Genomic DNA, 19887 nt, shown 5'->3' on the forward strand with positions numbered 1-19887 from the left:
ACTTGTGCATCTTCAGGTTCCTTCGATGTTCTCAAACCTGATCTTCTGCAGAGTGCAGTTCTTCATTTTCCCAATCCCTGTTTTCACCTTCTGTGACTTGGGCAGTGTGGCTGGAGCATTTGCTGGTGAAGACTGAGGTAAAAAAAATAAGAGTACCTCAGCTTATGTCCTACATAACCAGGTCTTTCAAATCCTTCCTGAAAGGACCCCATGTTCCCTAATCTTTTACGCTAATGTACCTAAAGATTTTTGTTACTCTTGATGTTCTTGACCAGATTTACTTCTGTCAATGCTTTAGCCTTCCTAACCATCTCCCTGCTTTTACCTTCTGGAATTTGGGCAGTGTGGCTGGAGTATTTGCCAGTGAAGAGAACAGGCTGGGTATCAGACAGTGAGTGCTGAGCCACTGTACGGTGCATCATTTGTTTCTCTTGGGTTTTACTCCTTTCTCTCTGTCTCATTATATTAATAATAACAACAACAGCAATAATTTCATCTCCCTGGCTGTTTGGACAGTTTCTCTGTATTACTCCCAAGCTAACTTTCCCTCTTCCCATGCTCTGTAAGCATGTACCTGTTTGTGTTTTAAATTTGTTCAGGGGCTCCTTGTTCATCCATACAGGCCTCCTGACATTCTTCTCTAATTTCCTCTTTGTTGGGACACATTAGTCTTGAGCCTTGAAGAAACAATCCTTGAATGTCATCCAGCCCTCTACACTTAGGGCTCTGTCCCATGGTATTCTACCAGAGAGATCCTCCAAGAGGCCAAATTCCCCTCTCCTGAAGTCCAATGTAGTTATCTTGCTTTCCACTCTCCTTGTTGCCCCAAGGATCTCAATCTCCACTGTTTCACGGTCACTGCATCTCAGCCTGCCTTTGGGATCCACATTCCCCATCAGCTCCTTGTTGCTGAGAAGATTATTCAGCCTAGGACCTTTCCTCTTTGGCTTCTTTATCAGTTGGAGAGGGCAGTTGTCATCAGTGAACCTCCTGGAATACATGTGCTCTACTGTCCTGAGCCTCCAATAGGCTGTCACAACCCAGAGGTGTGTGTGAGGTTTCTTGTAAATTCTTGTCTGTCTCAACAAGGTCCACATATCTATATAGTAGCCTTAATTCCAGAAATTAACCTACTATTTAGCTGTAAAAAGTTGGCTAACAAGCTCTCCAACTTCTACAACAAACTTTCAGACTAGCTCCCAAATCTCACAGTAAACTTCATGTGTTGAGTAAATGGTAGAATATGATTGCTGGGGTAAAACAGGAGAGAAAAAGGTGGAAAAGAGAAAGAAAAATGTCAGTCTTTAGATCCTGCATTGGTCCTGCTGCTGTGGATAGTCTGGATCTGGGGTCGACAGGGAGAATGCTGGGGACCAATCCCCTATCTTTTATGGTTTACCTGGTATATGCCTCTCATGTAAAATAGATTTTTTTGGTGCCATTCATGCTGTATTGTTCACATGTGTGTAGTCAGTTATTTAGAGCCCTCCAGGAAGTGAGGGAATTAGTGGACTGTGGAGTCCTGGAACCCCTTTTAGTGAAGTGTCTGGAACTTGACCCTTGACACAGGTGCACTAAGCATGAATCTCAAGGCAGACTTACAAGCTTAAGAACTTGGCAAGGAAAAGGAAGTTGGCTCAGAACGGGACTGACTGCCCCACTTCTGCAGGACCCTCTCAAGCCAATCAACACTTTCCTGTTGCAGTGGTTGGAATTGCCCATGAGGACCAGGGCTTGTGAATGTGAGGCTTTTCTTCTCTGCTTGTGGAGGGCTTCATTGGTCTTTCTGGTAAGGTGGTCTGTAGCAGGCCTCTACTATAAAGTTACCTGTGCTTGCCCTCCCTTTAATCCTCACCAAAAGCTCTAAGTTAGGTCCTTGTCCATTCCAGGTGGAGCTCCATGCACTCCAGGTGGCCACTGACAGAGAGGTTGACACCTCTTCCTCATCTTCCCTGCCTGTCCTTCCTGAAGAGACTGTATCCTTCCATTCCAACACTCCAGTCATAGGAGTTGTCACCATGTTCCATGATGCCAGTAAGATTGTAGACATGCAGGCATGCATATGTGTATATTCTCTATGCTGGATGTGTTAGGATAGATGCATCTAAATTGGGTCCCCCAGAAAACTACCTTCTCTCTGGAGTGGCTAGAATCCATTTGTGCTGCCCTCCAGGTGTTCTGCTGACCTGCAATCCCTCTCCAGACTCTGGATGTCTCTTGCTGGCTCTGGCACCTAACTGATAGAAACTGACCTAACTGACTAATAACTCGCCTAAATAACTCAGCTGACTTGTGGGATGGCAAGTCATCCCATACCTTATCCTATTAAATATGATGATACCTCCCTCCTCCCAATCATAAATTGTTTAAAGCTGTATCAATGACTGCTAACCCTTTACCAAAGACCCTTTTTTCCTTTTGAGAGAGGTGATGCTTCTGATCCCATCTGATACCAGCGAGAATGGTGCTATCTTAGCTATCCCACTGTCCAACAACCCAAAATTTGGGCAGTGGCATGAGCCTCAGAGCCCACGTTAATAGATCGATCCATTTGTTTCTTTGAATCACTACTTGCACATGGAATAATGGAGGAAAAAATAACCTGTGCCCCTGATTCCCTTGGGACCAGTTGTCCCAAGGCTTTGAAGTCTCTTGATGGCCTTTGGACTGACTACACGTTGTGACTTCATCACCACTCTCATGGAGGATCAGCAGTGGGTAGTAGTCTGAGCACTGCACCGGGCTGGGAAATTTCCTGGTGACTTCCTTTAACCTTGACCCCAGGGGTGCCATAAACTTCCTTGAGGGGAATATTCTTAGAAGCATATTGGACGGGAACCATCTACCACTACAACCATTATTTTCTTTCTCATGGAACTGATCTTGTTATGAGCTGTCTGGCCTCTGCCTGGAGAAGGACCTTCATCCTCACCATCTGTTGCATGACCTTCCTTACCTGTAACTATTGTACAGAGAGGAACCTAAAAGGAGGGTGAGATGGGCAAGGAGGCATCTTGGCCTGTCGTTCCAAGCAAGCTCTTGCCTCTGTTCATAATTTCATTCTGATCTTCAGGCAGAGGGAGGTTACAGGACCGTTGGATAAGGACAGATGGAGAGCAAGTAGTTTCTGTAGAATTGTCTCTACTTTTTTACAGTTATTTTCACAGTGATTATTAGGATCTCCAAAGAAACTAATTCAACTTAAGTGTGCCTTACTGGGACCTTGAATTAAAAAATAGTTCCGACTCCCTCATCATTCAATAGGCAGATGTATTTGAGAATACAGTCCCTGACATCCAAAAAGTCTGTCAGATGGAAGGGCAAGGGTGATGTGGGGAAGAGAACAGTTTTTACCAAGATACTAAATCAATGAATCTAACTAGCACAAATGCTTTCTCGAGACATCATTCAGCTCACCCTTTTTAAGCATTTCAGTTGCATGTTACAAACTAAGAGACAATATATTTGAAGTAAAATCTCATTGCAATTCAACAGGAGATGTAAGTTTGACCTAAATTCTATACCAAGCCTTTAGCTAAGCTTACTTCTTGAAGTAGAATCAATATTTATCAGTGACTACTGTCAAATAAACTGGCTTTCTAGTGGTAAAAACACTGAGCTGTTTTTAATAGAAGTTTTAGTTTTGTCTGAAAATATAATAAGCAGAACACCCTTTATAGATAGGATAGACTTTTTATTTCATCTTTAATGATGAAAGAAAACCCACACTTACTAGTTTAAGATTATGTTACAATGTTTCTCTCTGTTCACCCCTCCCCACTTTTCCCCCTTGCCTCTTTATCCATCTCTCTTGAAAATTCTCTCTTCGGAGTTGTCATCTATCTCTTCTTTCAGATGAGCACTTAGATAACTTATACTTGAAATCTGCAGCTTGCATTTTGGACTAGAAGGGCATGTGTGCCTGAGGGTTGTCTCTTCATTTTCTTGCTTTCTTCTTTTCCTCTGCTGTGGATCAAATGACCTGACAGGATTGTCTGCAAAACTGCCTTGCCTGATCATCAAACTCCTGCTAGAAAATGTAACTGATGCCAAAACAAAGAAATCTAAAAGTTAGGATGATCTGAAGTTATCATTTAAAAGACTCAGAGTGCGTACATTCAGTATTGGGAGTATGACTGCAAAATGGCTGGTTTTGTAAAGGATGTGGTCTGCCTAATTTTCTTCTTGGTTCAGTGACTGGATATACTGGGTTGACCCTGGCTGGATGCTAGGCACCCATGAAAGCTACTGCATCCCTCCCCTCTGCAGCTGGACAGGGGCAAGAAAATATAAAAAAGGGTTAATGGGTTGAGATAAGAACTGGGAGACATTGCTCATCAAATACTATCATGGGAAAAACTGGCTGGAATGAGATACATTAGTTCAATTTATTAGTAACAAAATCAGAGCAGGATAATGGGGAGTAAAACCAGACCTTAAAACACCTTCCCCTACTCCTCCCCTCCTTTCTAGCTCTACCTCCTATCCCCATCAGTGCAGGGAGACAGGGAATAGGGGTTATGGTCAGTTCATCACAAGTTTTTTCTGCCGAGGGAGATTTATTCCCCTTGGCAGAAAAAACTTGCTTAGGAAGAGTTATTCCCTTGCTCCAGCAGGGGTTCCTTCCCATGGGAGACAGTTCTCCAAGAACTTCTCCAGCATCTCAGTCATGGGCAACAGTTCTCTACAAACTGCTGCAATGTGAGTCACTGTTCATGGGGCGCAGTCCTTCATGGACAGGCTGCTCTAGTGTGGGTCTCCTGCAGCATCACATCCTACAGGAAACCTGATCCAGCATGGGCTCCTCTCTCCACAGGTGTATAGGTCCCTGCTAGGACTCTGCTCCAGCACAGGTTTCTCACAGGGTGACAGCCTCCTCTCAGACATACACCTGCTCCAGCCTGGGGCTCCTCCACCAGCTGCAGGATGGTCTCTGCATCCTCATGGGCTCCAATGCGCTGCAGGGCACAGCTGCCTCGCCAAGGGCTGCACCAGGGGCTGCAGGGGAATCTCTGCTCTGGTGCATGAAACACCTCCTCCCTCTCTTTCTGCACTGACCTTGGTGACTGCAGAGTTGTTCCTCTCACATGTTCTCATCCTGTTCTTTTCTGGCTGCAGTTTCATCTGTGCAATCATGTTTTTTCCCCCCCTTCTTAAATCTATTATCACAGGAGTGTTGCACCATTTCTGATTAGCCCAGCTTTGGCCAGCAATTCCTATCTGTCTGGGAGCCAGCTGGGATTGGTTCTACAGGGGGTGGAGGGAGTTTCCAGTAGCTTCTCACAGAAGCCACCCCTGTAGCCTCCCCCCTTCTCCAACAGCACAACCTGGCATAATAAAATAAATATTATTGATAAAAAACCCAAAACACTTAACAATTTATAGTTGAGGTGGCAGGCAGCTTTGCCTGTAAGAAAACTTGCACAGTTTGGGATAGATTGCATTTCATTTTTATTTCCTCATTTTAGCACTGAAAAATGTTTGCACTTGATGCTGTAGTAGGTACAGTATTTACACAGCATGTTACTAACTGTGCTTAGCATAAATTCATGAGGATGTATAGTGCATGTACCTTGCATAGATAATTTGTGATTAGAGACAGACAGCAATTTCTAACTCCAGGTGTTTCCTCCTCAGTTTTTGCTGCATTTACTAAATACATTTCAAAATACACACACAGCACTTGCATCCAGATAAGCTGTGCTAAATATTAATAGCCTGTCCAACTAACCTGAATATGACATCCCTAGAATAGCAGTGTTAGTTTAAAACCAACAACAACAAAACCAAACAGTATACCCTCACAACAAAAAAAACCCCAAATGAAACCAAAATCAAGGAAATTAAATGTTGTAGAACTGAGTTTGGGTAGGGATTGTTATGCTACCTTTTTCTTCCAATGCACACGTGCACAGCTTGATTAAAATCTGAGAGTAGTTTTATGTTGTTAGTATTGCAGTAATTTACATCTTAATCTATTAATTTGTAATGCACAGAATATAACTGAACAGAAATAATGCTTTGTTGTCTCTTCAGAATAGCAGGTAACAGACAACTGATTAGGTTGACAACAACCTTCTTAGCAGTATTTTTTAAGTAAAAGCAAAATGCGAATATATTAAAAGTGTAAGGGAAGGAAATATTCCCAACATAGAAGCAAAGACTAAGAAAGACCCTGACCTAATTTGAAGAAGCATGAACTGCCTGTAAGTACAAACTTTGTTTAGAAGCTTTCCAAAATCCAAGTTGCTTACATAAAACTTTCTGAAAGAGAATTATTTTTTAACTGTTGAATACAATTTTTTGTTGGTGGTGAAAGTGGTGAAGCCATTTTGAGGGTATTCTATAAATGTGGACAAGTAGATCTGAAAATCAGTCTGGCCTTCTTAGAACTCACACTTAAAGATGTCCCTTTAAAAAAAAAAACTATTTGAAGGCCTGATTGTATCTGCGCGTGAGAGGATGCAGCTGCTGTAGAGTGTCCTGGTCTGGCTTTATTGTGTGTGAAAGAAGTAAGCATAAATCTGTATTTTATAATGGGTACATTAGTCAACTGTTTGTAAAAGGTGGGATTGGAAAAGATGAAGATCTCATTAACAGAAGTGCCACAAGAGGGTGCTGTGTCTGTGATTTTCATAGCTACAAAATTTGTACAGATCTGACAAGTCACTTGGTCTGAAGGGGTCTCTGAAATTTGAGGGTATTAAGCATACAGACATCCCTGTCTCTTGCACTTAACTTTGCCTCTATGTCTTCACCTGGCACCCTGGCTCTTGGAACAAATTCTGAGGCTCTGAGGTAAGAGCACCCTGCAGTAGACTAAAACCGGTAACTGCCTGCTATTCTCCCTTCTGGTCACAAATAAACTGGAAAACACTATGTCTGGGTAGGTTAATGCCTAAAATCCTAACTTAAAAACTTCTGCTTTCAGTCAGCTAATGCCCATTTATTGCACTAATTTAAGCACAGTAGTTTATCTAGTAAACCACAAAGCCTTTACTATTTCCATACATAATAGAACCATGACCATCTCTCTACTGAGAACCATGACTAATGTTTTTCAACTACTTACCCAGGTAAAAATTGCACTAAAGATGCTTTCAGACATGAGGTGTTCTTCTACAAGAGTTCATCTATCATCCCAGGAATAAAAAAAAATAATATGCATGACATACTAAAAATAATCCATGTGTGACAGCACATGGAAATGTCTCCATTTGGACAAGACTCAAATCTTTCTTCCACAAACTATCTGAAGTTTTTATAACATAAAGCTGAAAAGGCATGTCTTGTATAACACAACATGAAGTACTTTTTGAAAAACACCTTGGTGGTAAAAATGGTCTTAAACTTAAATTCTGTGAGCTAGGTGACTGATTGGGAAATTGGAATTTTCTTCTCATCTTTATCAAAAAAGATACATATTAGGAATAGTTTGATCAAAAGCTTTAAAGCAATTGCATTGACAATCACTGAGGTACCCACCAGCACTGGGAAGTGAAGGAGAAGGTCCAACTGCAAAAAGTAAGTTTTCAAAAATAAGGAAAGTCTATCAACCTTGCATTAAATTCAGTACCTTAAATTACTGGTTGACTCACACTTGACTGCAATGTGTACACTTTGTACATGAAAGCTCTAAGTTCAGAGTCAGTATGATGCCACATATACTTTATTTCTAAAGCTTTCCATTCAATTAAATTTTGTATACTGCATCACCACCACTACCTTTTTTTTTCTAACATTTTTCAGTTTGGTGGCCGGTACATACAGTAAGAGATCAGAAAAATTCTCATTAAGTCATCAGTGCTCTGCTGAGGTCAACAGGAATACAAACACAGAACCTACAACTCGATGAAAATCCACCAGTGAGACAGGGGTAGTGTCACGTATGGAACTTCATCATGCATGTTCCTGCCTCTTCTAGGAAAATGACATTATTTTTAACAAAGCTCTAAATTATTTAATCTTGTAATAGTAGATGTGCCCATCTCAGTGTTGGAGAGAGTAAATATTAAGAAAATAAATTATTCTGGGTGACCCTTACGAGAATTTTCAAAAGCAAGCTCTTACTAAAAGGAGAACTTTAACTTAATAGAGTGAAGGGCTTAAAAAGTTAACAGTTCTTGCATCTTATATATGCAAAAGATGTAAAGACATTTTATATGTCTTTTACAGAGCCATGATAAAAAAAAAGAGTAGTAAACCAGCTCTTAAAAATAAGTTGGTTTGATTTAATAATCAATTCGATAATTAAAATTCTGTCTCTTTGCCCTGCTATCCTTCAGGGAATTTCTGTATGTGTCATTCAGAAAATTATTCTGGCAAAGCCTCACCCCGAAGAATGGCAGTCTCAATCTGTAGGAGTATTTCTGGGAGAGGTTTTTCTAGACTGACAGTAATGAAATTTTCTGGTGCACTGGGTGGCTCTAGAGTATCAAACTGAGACTGGAGAAGTTCAAGTGGCATAAAATGACCTCTCCGCTTCTTCAAGCGGGCAGCAATTATGTCCTTAGGTCCATCCAAATGAACAAAGAGGATCTTCAGTGCTGGGTTTTCTCCTGGTTGCTCTGGGTGGTTGCTTTCAATTGCAGATGCTCCACCAATTAACACACGCCTGTACATCTTTTTCAGTGCAGAACAGGCCAGAATTGTATCTTGTCTAGATGTGTCTTCTCTACCAAAAAAAAAAAAAACAAAAACAAAACAACCCCAAAAAGCTTTACATATCTACGTGTGGTATAACAAAAATTACTTGTTAGTTCTGCTAAACAAGGTAGACATGCCCTAGCTCCTCAAGAAGGCCAGCCATGGGAGTAGTGGCATTGTGACAGTGGTATTTGAGTAATTTTGACAGGATTTTGAAACCCAAATTTCCAGTCCAGGTAAAGATGTGATTTGAAAGTGAGGCCAAGCTAGCCAACCTTCTGATAAAATCTCAGTCTTAGGGACTCTTTCTATAGCCTTTTCTAAGCAACCAGTCTTTTCCTAAATTCAATTCAATTCTAGCACAAGGAAGTGTCAAGCTCATGTCCTTAATTGCTGACAACAGGAAATAAATATCCATAGAAACACCTATCCCTTATCCATAAAATTACTATACTATTCTCTCTAAGGGTAAGTGGCTGATAAGCAATACAGACCACTTAAATACACATTGTGTTCTTAAATACACAATATTTTCAACACCTGCTGTCACTGTCTCAGATTTAACTGTAATTTATGTTTCCTGCAACTCGTTGATAGCATTGCATCTATATTAACTTCACCCTAAACAAGGGATTGCAGGTCAGTGAATGCACAGTATTCACTGTATTTATTTTCTGCTGACAAGGTTTCTTCAAATAAAGCATTTAACTCTGGGTTTGCCTGCTCCACTAAAAAGCAAATCCAGAATTAGTTGTCTCTATGAAGAGTGAATAAAATTCCTACCTAAGAAAATATATTTTGTAATAAAATTAAAATCAGGTATACACCTATTAAAAAATCATTCTATGGTCATCAGATTTTGGTTCAAAGGGAAGTAAGAACTTCTAGGTAAGTCAGTGACAGCCTCAGCTACTAATAAGTACTAATAATTAAATATTGGCATTAGGCTAATTTAAAATATAGTTGATTTTATAAAGTTTCCAGAGCTGGGCAGTGGCATTGAGCTATCACATAACATGAAGCGATGGATCCAGCAAATCAATCCAGACAAATTTCTCAGTGAGAAATTAGGTATCTCAGCTCCAGTGAGATATGATCACCTAATGTGCACAAGCAAGTGTAAAGCCTGGCTAAACAGGCTTTACACAACCTCCCAACCTTTTCCTTGTTTGGGACACACTTCAGTCCCTTCATCATTTGCTGGATGGTCTCCAGTATGTCCATGCCTCTCTCATAATGAGGAACCCAGAACTGACACAGCAGTTCAGGTGTGGCCTCACGAGTGCAAAAGGAGAGGGGATGGATCACCTCCTTTGACCTGCTGGCAATACTTGGTCTAATATAGCCCAGAATTCAGGATTTGGCTGGCCTGCCTTGCCAGAAGAGCACATTGCTGGCATATGTCCAGCTGGGGCTGTCCACCACAGCTCCCTCAGGCCCTTTTCTGCTGCTTTCCAGCTGAGTGTCCCTCACTATCCATACCAGTGCTGCATTTTTAAAAGGTTCCTACCAATCAATTTCTACAGCCTTTCAAGGTCCCTCTGCATCAGTTACTCCTCCCATTTTGGTGTCATCTGCAAATTAGCAGAGCAACACTCAAGCAAACAGTGTCAAACAAACCTGACACTGTATCTTATTCAAAATAACAGTATTTTATCCTACTGTTGTTACTGGTGTATTTTGAGGTTATGTTCTTTGTAAGTAGCTAATGTCAGGCTTATTAATAAACTGGATCCTTGCAATTATTTTTACACAGTAGAAAACAACCATCATTGTAACAATTTCCCATTTTAATTCTCAGAGATTAGCTCATCATCAGCAATTACTATGACAGTTTAGATTAGTAAAAATAAAATGACTTTACTCTCTGCAGAATTTCTCTACACTACCACTTACATTTCTGCTTTGCAATGCAGTGGGGAAAAACACTTCTGGTATTTCTGTCTTTAGCTAAAACATTTAAACACTAGATATCTCTTACCTCCTTAGTATATCATGCAGTGCACAAAGCCAAGGAATCCTGTCCTAGAAAGCAAGCAAGATAGTTAAAAATTCTTCAGAAATTACTTTGAAACAATTGCTTCTAGCATCTCAGATATTTGACTAGAGGTAAATATTAGCATTAAACTGTACGGCAAGTTCAGTTTTTAATCTCTTTGTTCCCATATAGATTTGCTCCCACTGTCTGAAGGCTATAAGAAGTGCTAGGCATATTATGAATAGGACACTTTTGGTGGAATAGTACTTTTTATTTTACAAGTATATGATGGAAGTAATATGTATGCAAGTGCAGCATGCACCTTGTAAATATCTGAAGGATAATCCACTTACCTCTTGTTTCTATTATACTATTCAAATGTACAGCTAGAGTTGTTATTTCTTTTCCTGATATAGTGTCGTACACACACCCCATCCCCATTTTGGATCCAAGTTGAAGCTTTCAGAAACAAATCTAAATTTAGTTATCTGCAATAATTATATTTATGTCAATAGCACTCACAAATAAATGTAACCACAATCACAATTTCTCAAAACTTTTGCCCATTACTTAAGCAAACAAGAGTGATCAGTCAGATGCTTACTTAATCTGAAATTTTAAGCTGCTGCAAACTTCAGTCATGCCTAATGAGCACGAAACAACTGCTCCCATTTAACGTTTCAATGCTGTTAGTGCTGGGTAAGCACAACAAATGATAACATGGACAAATAAATGCAACAATTTTTTGTTGCTATCATTACACAGTAACTTCCCCTAGGCATTCAAGAACGCCCTCACAATTTTGCACCTCTAATTTTTCAGAAGAGATGCTTTCCTCTTGCTGAGCACCACACACCAGTGCTTTAGTCATTCAAGTGTATAATGCTGCTGCAGATGATATCATCAGTGTTTATCAGTATCTGAATGGAGGGTACCAACAGGATGGATCCAGACTCTGTTCTGGCTTCAACCACTAGTGAAACATCTAAGTTTTTAACCAGAATCTAGAATATTTTTTTTTCGGTTTAAATTGGCTAAGGACATCTCCCAGAAGATTTGAGGGACTGAAAAAAAAGTGGAAGCCTTGCCAAAAAAAAAAAAAAAAAAAGTAGGAGGTTTGCAAAATTTTTCTATTACAGCTAGATTCTTGAAGTCTTTTTCAAAATATCCTATTACTGCATCTTGCCCTGTTTCTAAGCTCCATATGCTTTTAGATTGATTTCATATGTTCACCAGGATTGTTTAGTTTATATTCTTTGTTTAAAAGTCTTTATCTACAGTCATAAGTGTGTATTTCTCTAGAAGTGGTGGACATTAACTTTTTTAATTCTTCCTGATTCTGTACAGGAAAAGTGGCTTTAACTGTAAAACCACTGTCCTAATTGATGGCACATGGAAAAAATCCTTTTTCAAGCTGTACCATTATGCTATTAGTACTTCAAGCATTGCCAGCCCATCAAGGGATGGGATTGTTCTGCTCTGCTTTGCACTGGGGCAGCCTCACCTTGAGTCCTGTGTGGAGTTTTGGGGACCACAATATAAATTGGGGACCACAATATAAGAAGACTATAAATATATTAGAGAGCATCCAAAGGAGGGCCTTGAGGATGCTGAGGGGCCTTGAGGGGAAGGTATATGAAAAATGGCTGAGGTCACTTGATCTGTTCTGCCTGAAGAGGAGACTGAGGACAGACCTCACTGCAGTTATAACTTCCTTGTGAGAGGAAGAGGAGGGGTGGGCACTGATCTCTCCTCTGTGGTGACCAGTGAGGCAATAGCCTGAAGTTGTGTCACGGGAGGTTTCCATTAGATATTAGAATAAGGCCCCACCCCCGAGGGTGGTTGGGCACTGGAACACACTCCCCAGGGAAGTAGTCATAGCACCGGTCTGACAGAGTTCCAAAGCATTTGGTCAGTGCTATCAGGCACATGCTGCAATTCAGAATTGTGGAATCATTAGGCTTGGAAAAGACCTTTAGGATCATCAAGTCCAACCTTTGACTGAATAACCAAGTGTCTACTCGTTTTTGTTAAACACTTCTAGGGATGTTGACTCTACCATTTTTCTGAGCAGCCAATTCCAATGCTTAGCCACTCTTTCAGTGATGACATTTTTCCTAATACTCAATTTGAACCTCCCCTAGCACAACCTGAGCTCATTTTCCTTTGTCCTATTCCTTGTTACCTGGGAGAAGAAGCTGACTCCCATCTCACCATAACCTCCTTTCTAGAGAGGTTCCAACCTCCTTTCCAATTGTAGAGACTGATAAGGTCTTCCCTAAGCCTCCTTTTCTCCGGGGTAAAAACACCTCCACCTCCCTCATCTGCTCCTCACAGAACTTGTGTTCAGACCCTTCACCAGCACCTTTGCCCTTCTCTTGACTGACTCCAGCACCTCAGTGTCCTTCCTGAATTAAGGGGCCCAGAACTGGACACAGCACTCGAGGTGTGGCCTCACCAGTGTGAGGTACAGGTACAGGGGGGCAGTCACTGCCCTGGTTATGCTGGCCACGCTGTTGCTAATAGAGGCTATCATGACATTGGCCTTCTGGGCCACCTGAGTGTGTGCTGGGTCAGGTTCACCTGCTGCCAATCAGCATTCCCAGGCCCTTTTCTGCTCGACAGCTTTTCAGACTCTCTGCCCCAAGCCTGTTGTCCTGCCTGGGGCTGTTGTGACCCAAGGGCAGGAGCTGACACTTCACCTTGTTGAAGTGACTCCACCACTTTTCTGAGCAGCCAATTCCAATGCTTAGCTACTCTTTCAGTGATGACATTTTTCCTAATACTCAACTTGAACCTCCCCTAGCACAACCTCTCAAGTTAACCACGAGTGGTGATAAATTATGAAAAGTGATTTGAGAGAAGAGTAACAAATTTTTTGAGTTGTTTTAAGCAGGGCCACACGATGGATTCTATGGTCCTTGTGGGTCCCTTCCAACTCAGGATATTCTATGATTCAAATCCAAAACTGCAACTCTGTGTGTGGACTGTAGAGGGGGAGGTTTCTCACAAATCCTGAAGCAGCAGCATACCACTTTCGAACTGACAAGCATTTCATGAACTACTTTTTTATCCAGAATCTTTTTTGACAAAAGAAGCCTCCCTTACCTTAGCAAATGCAGACTTATGTTTACAGTTAGACTAATCTATGTAGTACACCACAATCTACTTCAACAAGATGTGCATGAAGTTACAGAGATAAGTGTGTGGACAACAGTTTTTTCAGAGCTTATTCAAGGTACCTCATCGTTTAGTGGTATCCCTTCTTCCATTTTCTTCTTATTCTCTAGAGGATGATAATCGTCTGCATCATAGAATTTCCATCCCAACTAAGAAAAAAATAAATTAATTATGGATCGTTCAGCTAAGTCAGGTGATTTAGTCAGGTGAGGCAACAAGGACTTCAGAATTTACAAAGACGACACTTAAGGAATTACAGGCTTCTTGCACCACAGTATGAATCACCGTTTATAGCATGATGATTAGCAAAAAAAAAAAAAAAAACAAACCACCAACAAAAAACACTAAGGCAGCTTAGTAGCAGCAACAGCTGTTGCGTCACGGCAGTGAGCCGAAGTCCGTGCAGGCATCACTGCATCGGCCGAACCCGGCTCGGGAGGCCAGCAGCCCGGGAAAAGGCCGTCGGCCCGGCGCGGGGAGGTGCCTGCCTGCCCCGGCACGCCTCCTAGGCGGTGGCTCTACACGCCCCTACCTTCTCAGCCAGCCGCGACCCGACCGTGGTCCTGCGGGGAAGCACAAAGGGCCGATTAACACACGGACCCGGAGCCGCACCGCGGGGCTCCGGCAGCGCCGAGTCCCCGGCAGCGCCGCAGCGCCGCCGCTGCTCCGCCCCCCGCCCGGTACCTACTTCCCTGAGCCGCTGACGCCCATCACCACCACGAGCACCATGGCGGCCCGCCGCGCTCTGCCGCTGCCCCTTTGCCCTGCCGCGCCTCCGCCCCGGCCCGCCCTCGTCTCTGCCGCGGGAGGCGGGTGCGGCCCGCCCGGGGCGGCCCCAGCGCCTCGCCTGCTCCGTGGCCACCGCCCCGCGCGGCTGTCCGGGACCGTCCGCTCCCCTTCTCCGGGAACCCGAGACACCCGTGTCGTGTCCCCCGCTCTCTTTACCCCCGGTGGCTCCTTGTGCTGGAAGTTACCTGATCTTCTCCCGAGCCCTCTTTGTCTGAGGCTTTTCAGTCTGGTCGGGCGTTTCTCTTCCAGCTGTTCCTAGCACGGTATTCACTGTTTGCAGCCTCAGCAACACAGGCGAATTCAATAGAAACAGTAATTTCTGCAGAGCATTTATTATTAAGTGCTCATTTATGCCCGTTGAATTCTGTATTACCCTTTGGTGATAAAGGTCTGCCATTGGAATTTATTTAAGGCATCAGCTATGCAGTGACTAATGCCATTTTAGTATTTGTTAAAGCCTTGATCCAGTCATGTTTTTAAATCACTGAATTACCTGGTGGGTAAGGCTGGGAAGGACCACTGGTAGGGTCATCTATTTCAACACTCCGGCTCAGGCAGCACCCCGTAGAGCACATTAGGATTCTGTCCAGGCGGCTTTTGAGTATCTCCAGTGAAGGAGGCTCCACAACCTCTCTGGACAACCTGTTCCAGTGCTTGGTCACCTTCGCAGTAACAAAGTGCTTCCTGATGTTTGAGTGGAACCTCCTGTGTTTCAGTCTGTGCCCAGTGCCTCTTGTCCTATTGCTTAGCACCACCGAGCAGAGTCTGGATCCATCCTGTTGATTACACTCCCTTCAGATACTGATAAACATTGATGAGGTCCCCTCTCAGCTGTCTTTTTTCGAGGCTGAACAGGCCCAGGTACCTCAGTCTTTCCACATAAGAATGATCTAATCCCTCAATCATCTTTGTAGCCCTTTGCTGGATCTGCTTCAGGAGCTCCATGACTCTCTTGTTCTGTGAAGCCTAGAACCAGACATGGCACTCCAGCTATGGCCTCACCAGAGAAGAAGGGCAAGATTGTGGAAAATTGTGGAAATTCTCTTATAAAGCAAGTATTCTTGCTATTACTGTGTACATAAATATGACCTAGCAACATTTTCAAAGCTATGCAAGGATCAAATGCAGTGATGCTGCCGACCAGCGTTGAAGTTTTCCTGTGCAGTGGAGAAGCATCTGCTGCACCTGTAAGAGCTACTCCACCTAGTGACGGTGGCTTCAGGAGAGGACAATGTGTGCCCCCTCAATATTTTCTACATCAATCAAACCTTGGAATAAATTCTCAGAATGTACATTAAGTCTCCCAGCCTGCATGAAATTTTAGTCCTTTGCATGGCACTCCAAATAACATTATGAATGATACATGTGTCTTTTTTTTAAAATTGTTGCCTGTCTCTGACCATTTAATTGAGATCTGGAATTTCATATACCGATTTCACATACCTATTAAGAAAGTCTTAATGAAGACCAGAACCTTCAACATTATTAAGCTATTACTGAATCAGGCCAGTTCTCAGATTACTAACAGACTACAATGATTTCTTTAAGGCGCCATGAGACTGGGTACATATTTTGCTGTAATAGGTTATGATCGTGCTAAAGTAAATGAATTTGCATACATCTTTTCCATTTGTTGGCTTATCAATTCTGAGACAGGGAAAATGCTTAATTTGGATGAGAGTTCCTGGGAGATCCAAATGAACAAGCTCAAAAATACCAGCGGTCACTTTGACCCTGGAAGCATCTCAATTACTACTTGCATTCCCAAAATTAGAACTTTTAATTGGTCTGTCACAATAATTCCTCAGATTTTGCTAACATGAAGAGCAACTTACTAGCCTGCCTACAGTGCATGCTCAATGTCTTTTGTTGTAACCCGCTTTAACAAGCTTCACTCTTTGATACCTTTCCATCCTTCATATCCTTGCATTTTGGTAAAATTTGGTAATTTTGGTATCCTTGATTTGGTAAAATGCATGTTAGATTGGTGTGATGTTATCTAATAGCTATTTTATATCCTTTTTGTGCAGGAAGTTGTGCCAAGGGTTCTCTTTTACTAAATCCCAGGAAAACATGACATGAGCATGCACTGGCAGAGTTTGCATGGACTGTACAGACAGCAGTGTGCTCTGCCAATGCTGCTGCAGGAAGGAGAACAAGATCTGGAGAAAGCTGATTGAATTGTGCAAACACAAGGGCCTATAGGCAATGTGAAGCAGGCAATTACATTCAGACTTTCTGCTTGTGTGGCTGATCTGATTTGTGCAGATATAATTCATGTGTCTAGTCAACTGGAGAGATGACTGGATAAAACTCAGCCAAATGGTTGACTTAACAGCATCAGTTAAGCATTTAAGATGTGCTTAAGATGTAAATCCAATAAAATATGTGGATTGTTTTCATGTGAGGGAGGATTTGCCTTTCACTCTATTGTAGTCATAGAACTATTAAATATTTTTACACTTACTATTTCTTTAATAATATGGAAGAGTTTCATATTAGTCTTCATCACTTAGTGATATATATACATCCTAGGAAATTTGTCCTGATGCTTATTCTTTGAAGATCTTTTGCTGGAGGTGGCATGGGTGCTTTCTCCTTATAATTTAAATTTATTTTTATTTCTTATGTTGTCAGAATGTAGAACTTGATTCCGAATCTCTGATGTAACTGTATAAAAAATCATGTATGGTGTCATGAGTTCCAGAGTACATTCACTTAGCTGAAATAGGAGACAATGGAATGTAAAGGTCTTCTGATGTTTTATTTGTTTTATTTAGTAATAGGTGAAATTACAATATAATGGTGAAGGATGAACATTCTAGAATTAAAAGCCAAAAAACCTCAAGACTACCTACCAGAAAACCCATCAAGTACTTCTCAGCCCCAAAAGAATTTTCCAGATACTGTATTATAAAACACTTTTTAAAATGGCAAGTGGTATATTTTATGGCTATTGGGAGTATTTTCAGTGTCTTTCTGAGCTTTTCTGGTTTGACTAATTGACTAATATTGAATTTATGGAATTCAGTAAAACTTCATCTTCTACTTAAATTAGCTGCCTAATTTTAGAAAGGGTAACATGAAATATGAATGAGAGACTTTCATTTTTCTGGAGTTATTTCTGTTTGCCTTCACTGTATCTATCTTCTTCCTGTGGATACTAGGAAATGTCTGTTGTATTCAGAATATTGCCAAATTCAAAGTAGAAAAAAACCATTCCCATGATAATTTCTAATGGAAACTTATCACAATATAAAAGGTGAACTACTGTAAAAGTGCAAAGGCCTCTTAAAGCTTTCCAGGAGCATCCATTATCATGGACATCTGCTTCTTATAAAAGTGAGGGCTCAGATACATTAGTAATCTGAGCTTCCTGAATCTTAAGAGGAGTAAGACTTCTTCAAGCAGCTAAGGCCCAAATTTATGGAGTCATTTAGGGGTTCAAATCAAATCCTGAATATGCATTGATAGCAAATCCAAGGCAGAGAGTGTTAATACAATAGGTTCACTCTGAGGAGAGTAGCTGAAAGAAACTATACTGTGGTATTCTGTTGGTCAGAGTTAGTCCTCATTGTGAAGTAAGTAATCATCAAATTACAGGTTTGTTGATTGGAACATTACCAACAATTTTCAGAATTTGTTCTATGCTATGCAAAGTCAGTCAATACATTGTCTGAAGTTCTTGCTCAGGAGAACTTAGTGCATAATGGCTTTCTGCACCCACCAGAATTTGCCAATACTGAGAAAAAAAAATCATCAATTTGGTAAATGAACCAAAGTTTCAGACATTTGGGGTGAGTAAATCAAACTAAAGCTGTTAAATGTTTTTAAAATCACATTAAGTATTTTTATATATTACCTCATCTCTTTTTTTAATACTGAAACTCAGAGCTGATGTTCACAAAATAAAAAGGAACATTGTAAATAGCTCTTCTTATTTTTCCAGTTTGCAGTACAAACACAAACAAACAAACAAACAAACAAATAAATAGGTAAGAGGGGATGGGAGCAGCTTTTCATTGTTGCTTGTGACACAAATTTGTTCTCAGTTAGGTTCCAAAGCTGTAGGAATGACAAAATCTTCTGAGCCTAGTTATAGGTAAAAGAGGAATGGAGTTCTTCATACCATACTACAACTCACTAATTTCTGTACAGAGAAGCCTATGAAAACATTTATCTAAAGTTTAAATACATATAGCTCTAAACAGAGAAGCTATTGTTAAATGATTTAAATTTTCCTAACAACAGCAAAGGAAATACTATGATTTTTTTATAACGGCCAGCTGATTGACTTTCGATAAAATTACTGTAGATAAGAAATGGAAAATTACTTGGGTTTTTTACATGGCTGTTCCTTAGATTTTGAAAACTTTTTCATTTTATGGACTTGATTTTATTGGTGTAATCATATTTAAATCTTTCAATAACAACTCAGGTTTGCATGAACGTTCTACCAATTTTGTATAATAAATCCCAGTGTTTTACCACATAAAAATTTCTTCATGTGATGTGACCAAAATCAGTGGATTAGCATAAATACTCCAGAGAAGTACTCAAAAAAGCAAAATTTTTTGAAACACTTAGTTTATAAAATAACATTTTATTTATCTGCCATGTGGAGAGTATAAAAAATTACATTAAAAAAATTTCATTAAAAAAATTACAAAAACATTACAATAGTTTCAGTCCAGAGTAGCAACTGGATCTGCAGCAGTGTGACCCAAAAGTGACGGTGAGAGGCAGGGAGTTATGTCTGACACTCAGAGCACAGCCAGGAAAATACATGGATTTTTCTGCCCAGGTGTGGAAGGCTGCTAGCAGAGGTAGTGCACAGCTACTGCTTGCAAATCACAGTCACATGCAGTCAGGAATAATTTCAGTGTTACTGTAGGGGAAAACTGGAAATAAAAAAGACCACAGAGTTACAGAAAGACTCTTTTCTTTAGTCTCCTTAAAAAGGAATCAGGCAGAGCTGAAAAGAGCATCTGGAAGAGTTTTACTGTTTCTATTCCAGTCCATGTGAGAATAACAGTTGCTTCTACAGGAGTATTTTGTTGCTTTAAAAGATTCTGGCCTCCACTGGAAGTACAGGTTTTGCAACAAGTTAATTATTTTATCTTCTCATCTTGTACTTGTCTCGTAAGACCCAGGATGGAAAAGTTATGCAGTTATACCAGTTATACCATACTATATTTCAACATCACTTATGATACCAACAGTGTGAACTGATGTAGAACCATTAATTTTGGAAGCACTTAAAGCATTAGTAAGATGGAGCCACCCGCTGGCTC

The 19887-nt window shown here is 40.9% G+C and overlaps 1 protein-coding gene and 1 long non-coding RNA gene across 3 annotated transcripts; one reads left to right on the top strand and one right to left on the bottom strand.

The window, feature by feature from the left end:
• The first annotated feature begins 1448 nt into the window (after positions 1-1448).
• LOC143692281 (uncharacterized) lies at positions 1449-5368 on the top strand. The gene is made up of 2 exons (XR_013180160.1): positions 1449-1789; positions 1890-5368. It is a non-coding gene; the product is annotated as an uncharacterized LOC143692281 (long non-coding RNA).
• A 66-nt stretch (positions 5369-5434) lies between these two features.
• On the bottom strand, positions 5435-14887 carry IDNK (IDNK gluconokinase). Of its 2 annotated transcripts, none has more exons than XM_077172240.1 (5): positions 14779-14887; positions 14337-14367; positions 13867-13953; positions 10628-10671; positions 5435-8674 (listed from the first exon to the last, which is right to left on the bottom strand). In XM_077172240.1, exons 3-5 carry the CDS (start codon positions 13894-13896, stop codon positions 8314-8316), a joined length of 435 nt encoding a protein of 144 aa, XP_077028355.1. In that variant the 5' UTR covers positions 13897-13953; positions 14337-14367; positions 14779-14887; the 3' UTR covers positions 5435-8313. The 2 variants fall into 2 exon arrangements, with proteins under 2 accessions (XP_077028355.1, XP_054507963.1); XM_054651988.2 differs by lacking the exon at positions 14779-14887 and adding an exon at positions 14493-14643.
• Positions 14888-19887: the final 5000 nt, after the last annotated feature.

Source organism: Agelaius phoeniceus, chromosome Z (assembly GCF_051311805.1).
Source record: "Agelaius phoeniceus isolate bAgePho1 chromosome Z, bAgePho1.hap1, whole genome shotgun sequence".
Taxonomy (NCBI): domain Eukaryota; kingdom Metazoa; phylum Chordata; class Aves; order Passeriformes; family Icteridae; genus Agelaius; species Agelaius phoeniceus.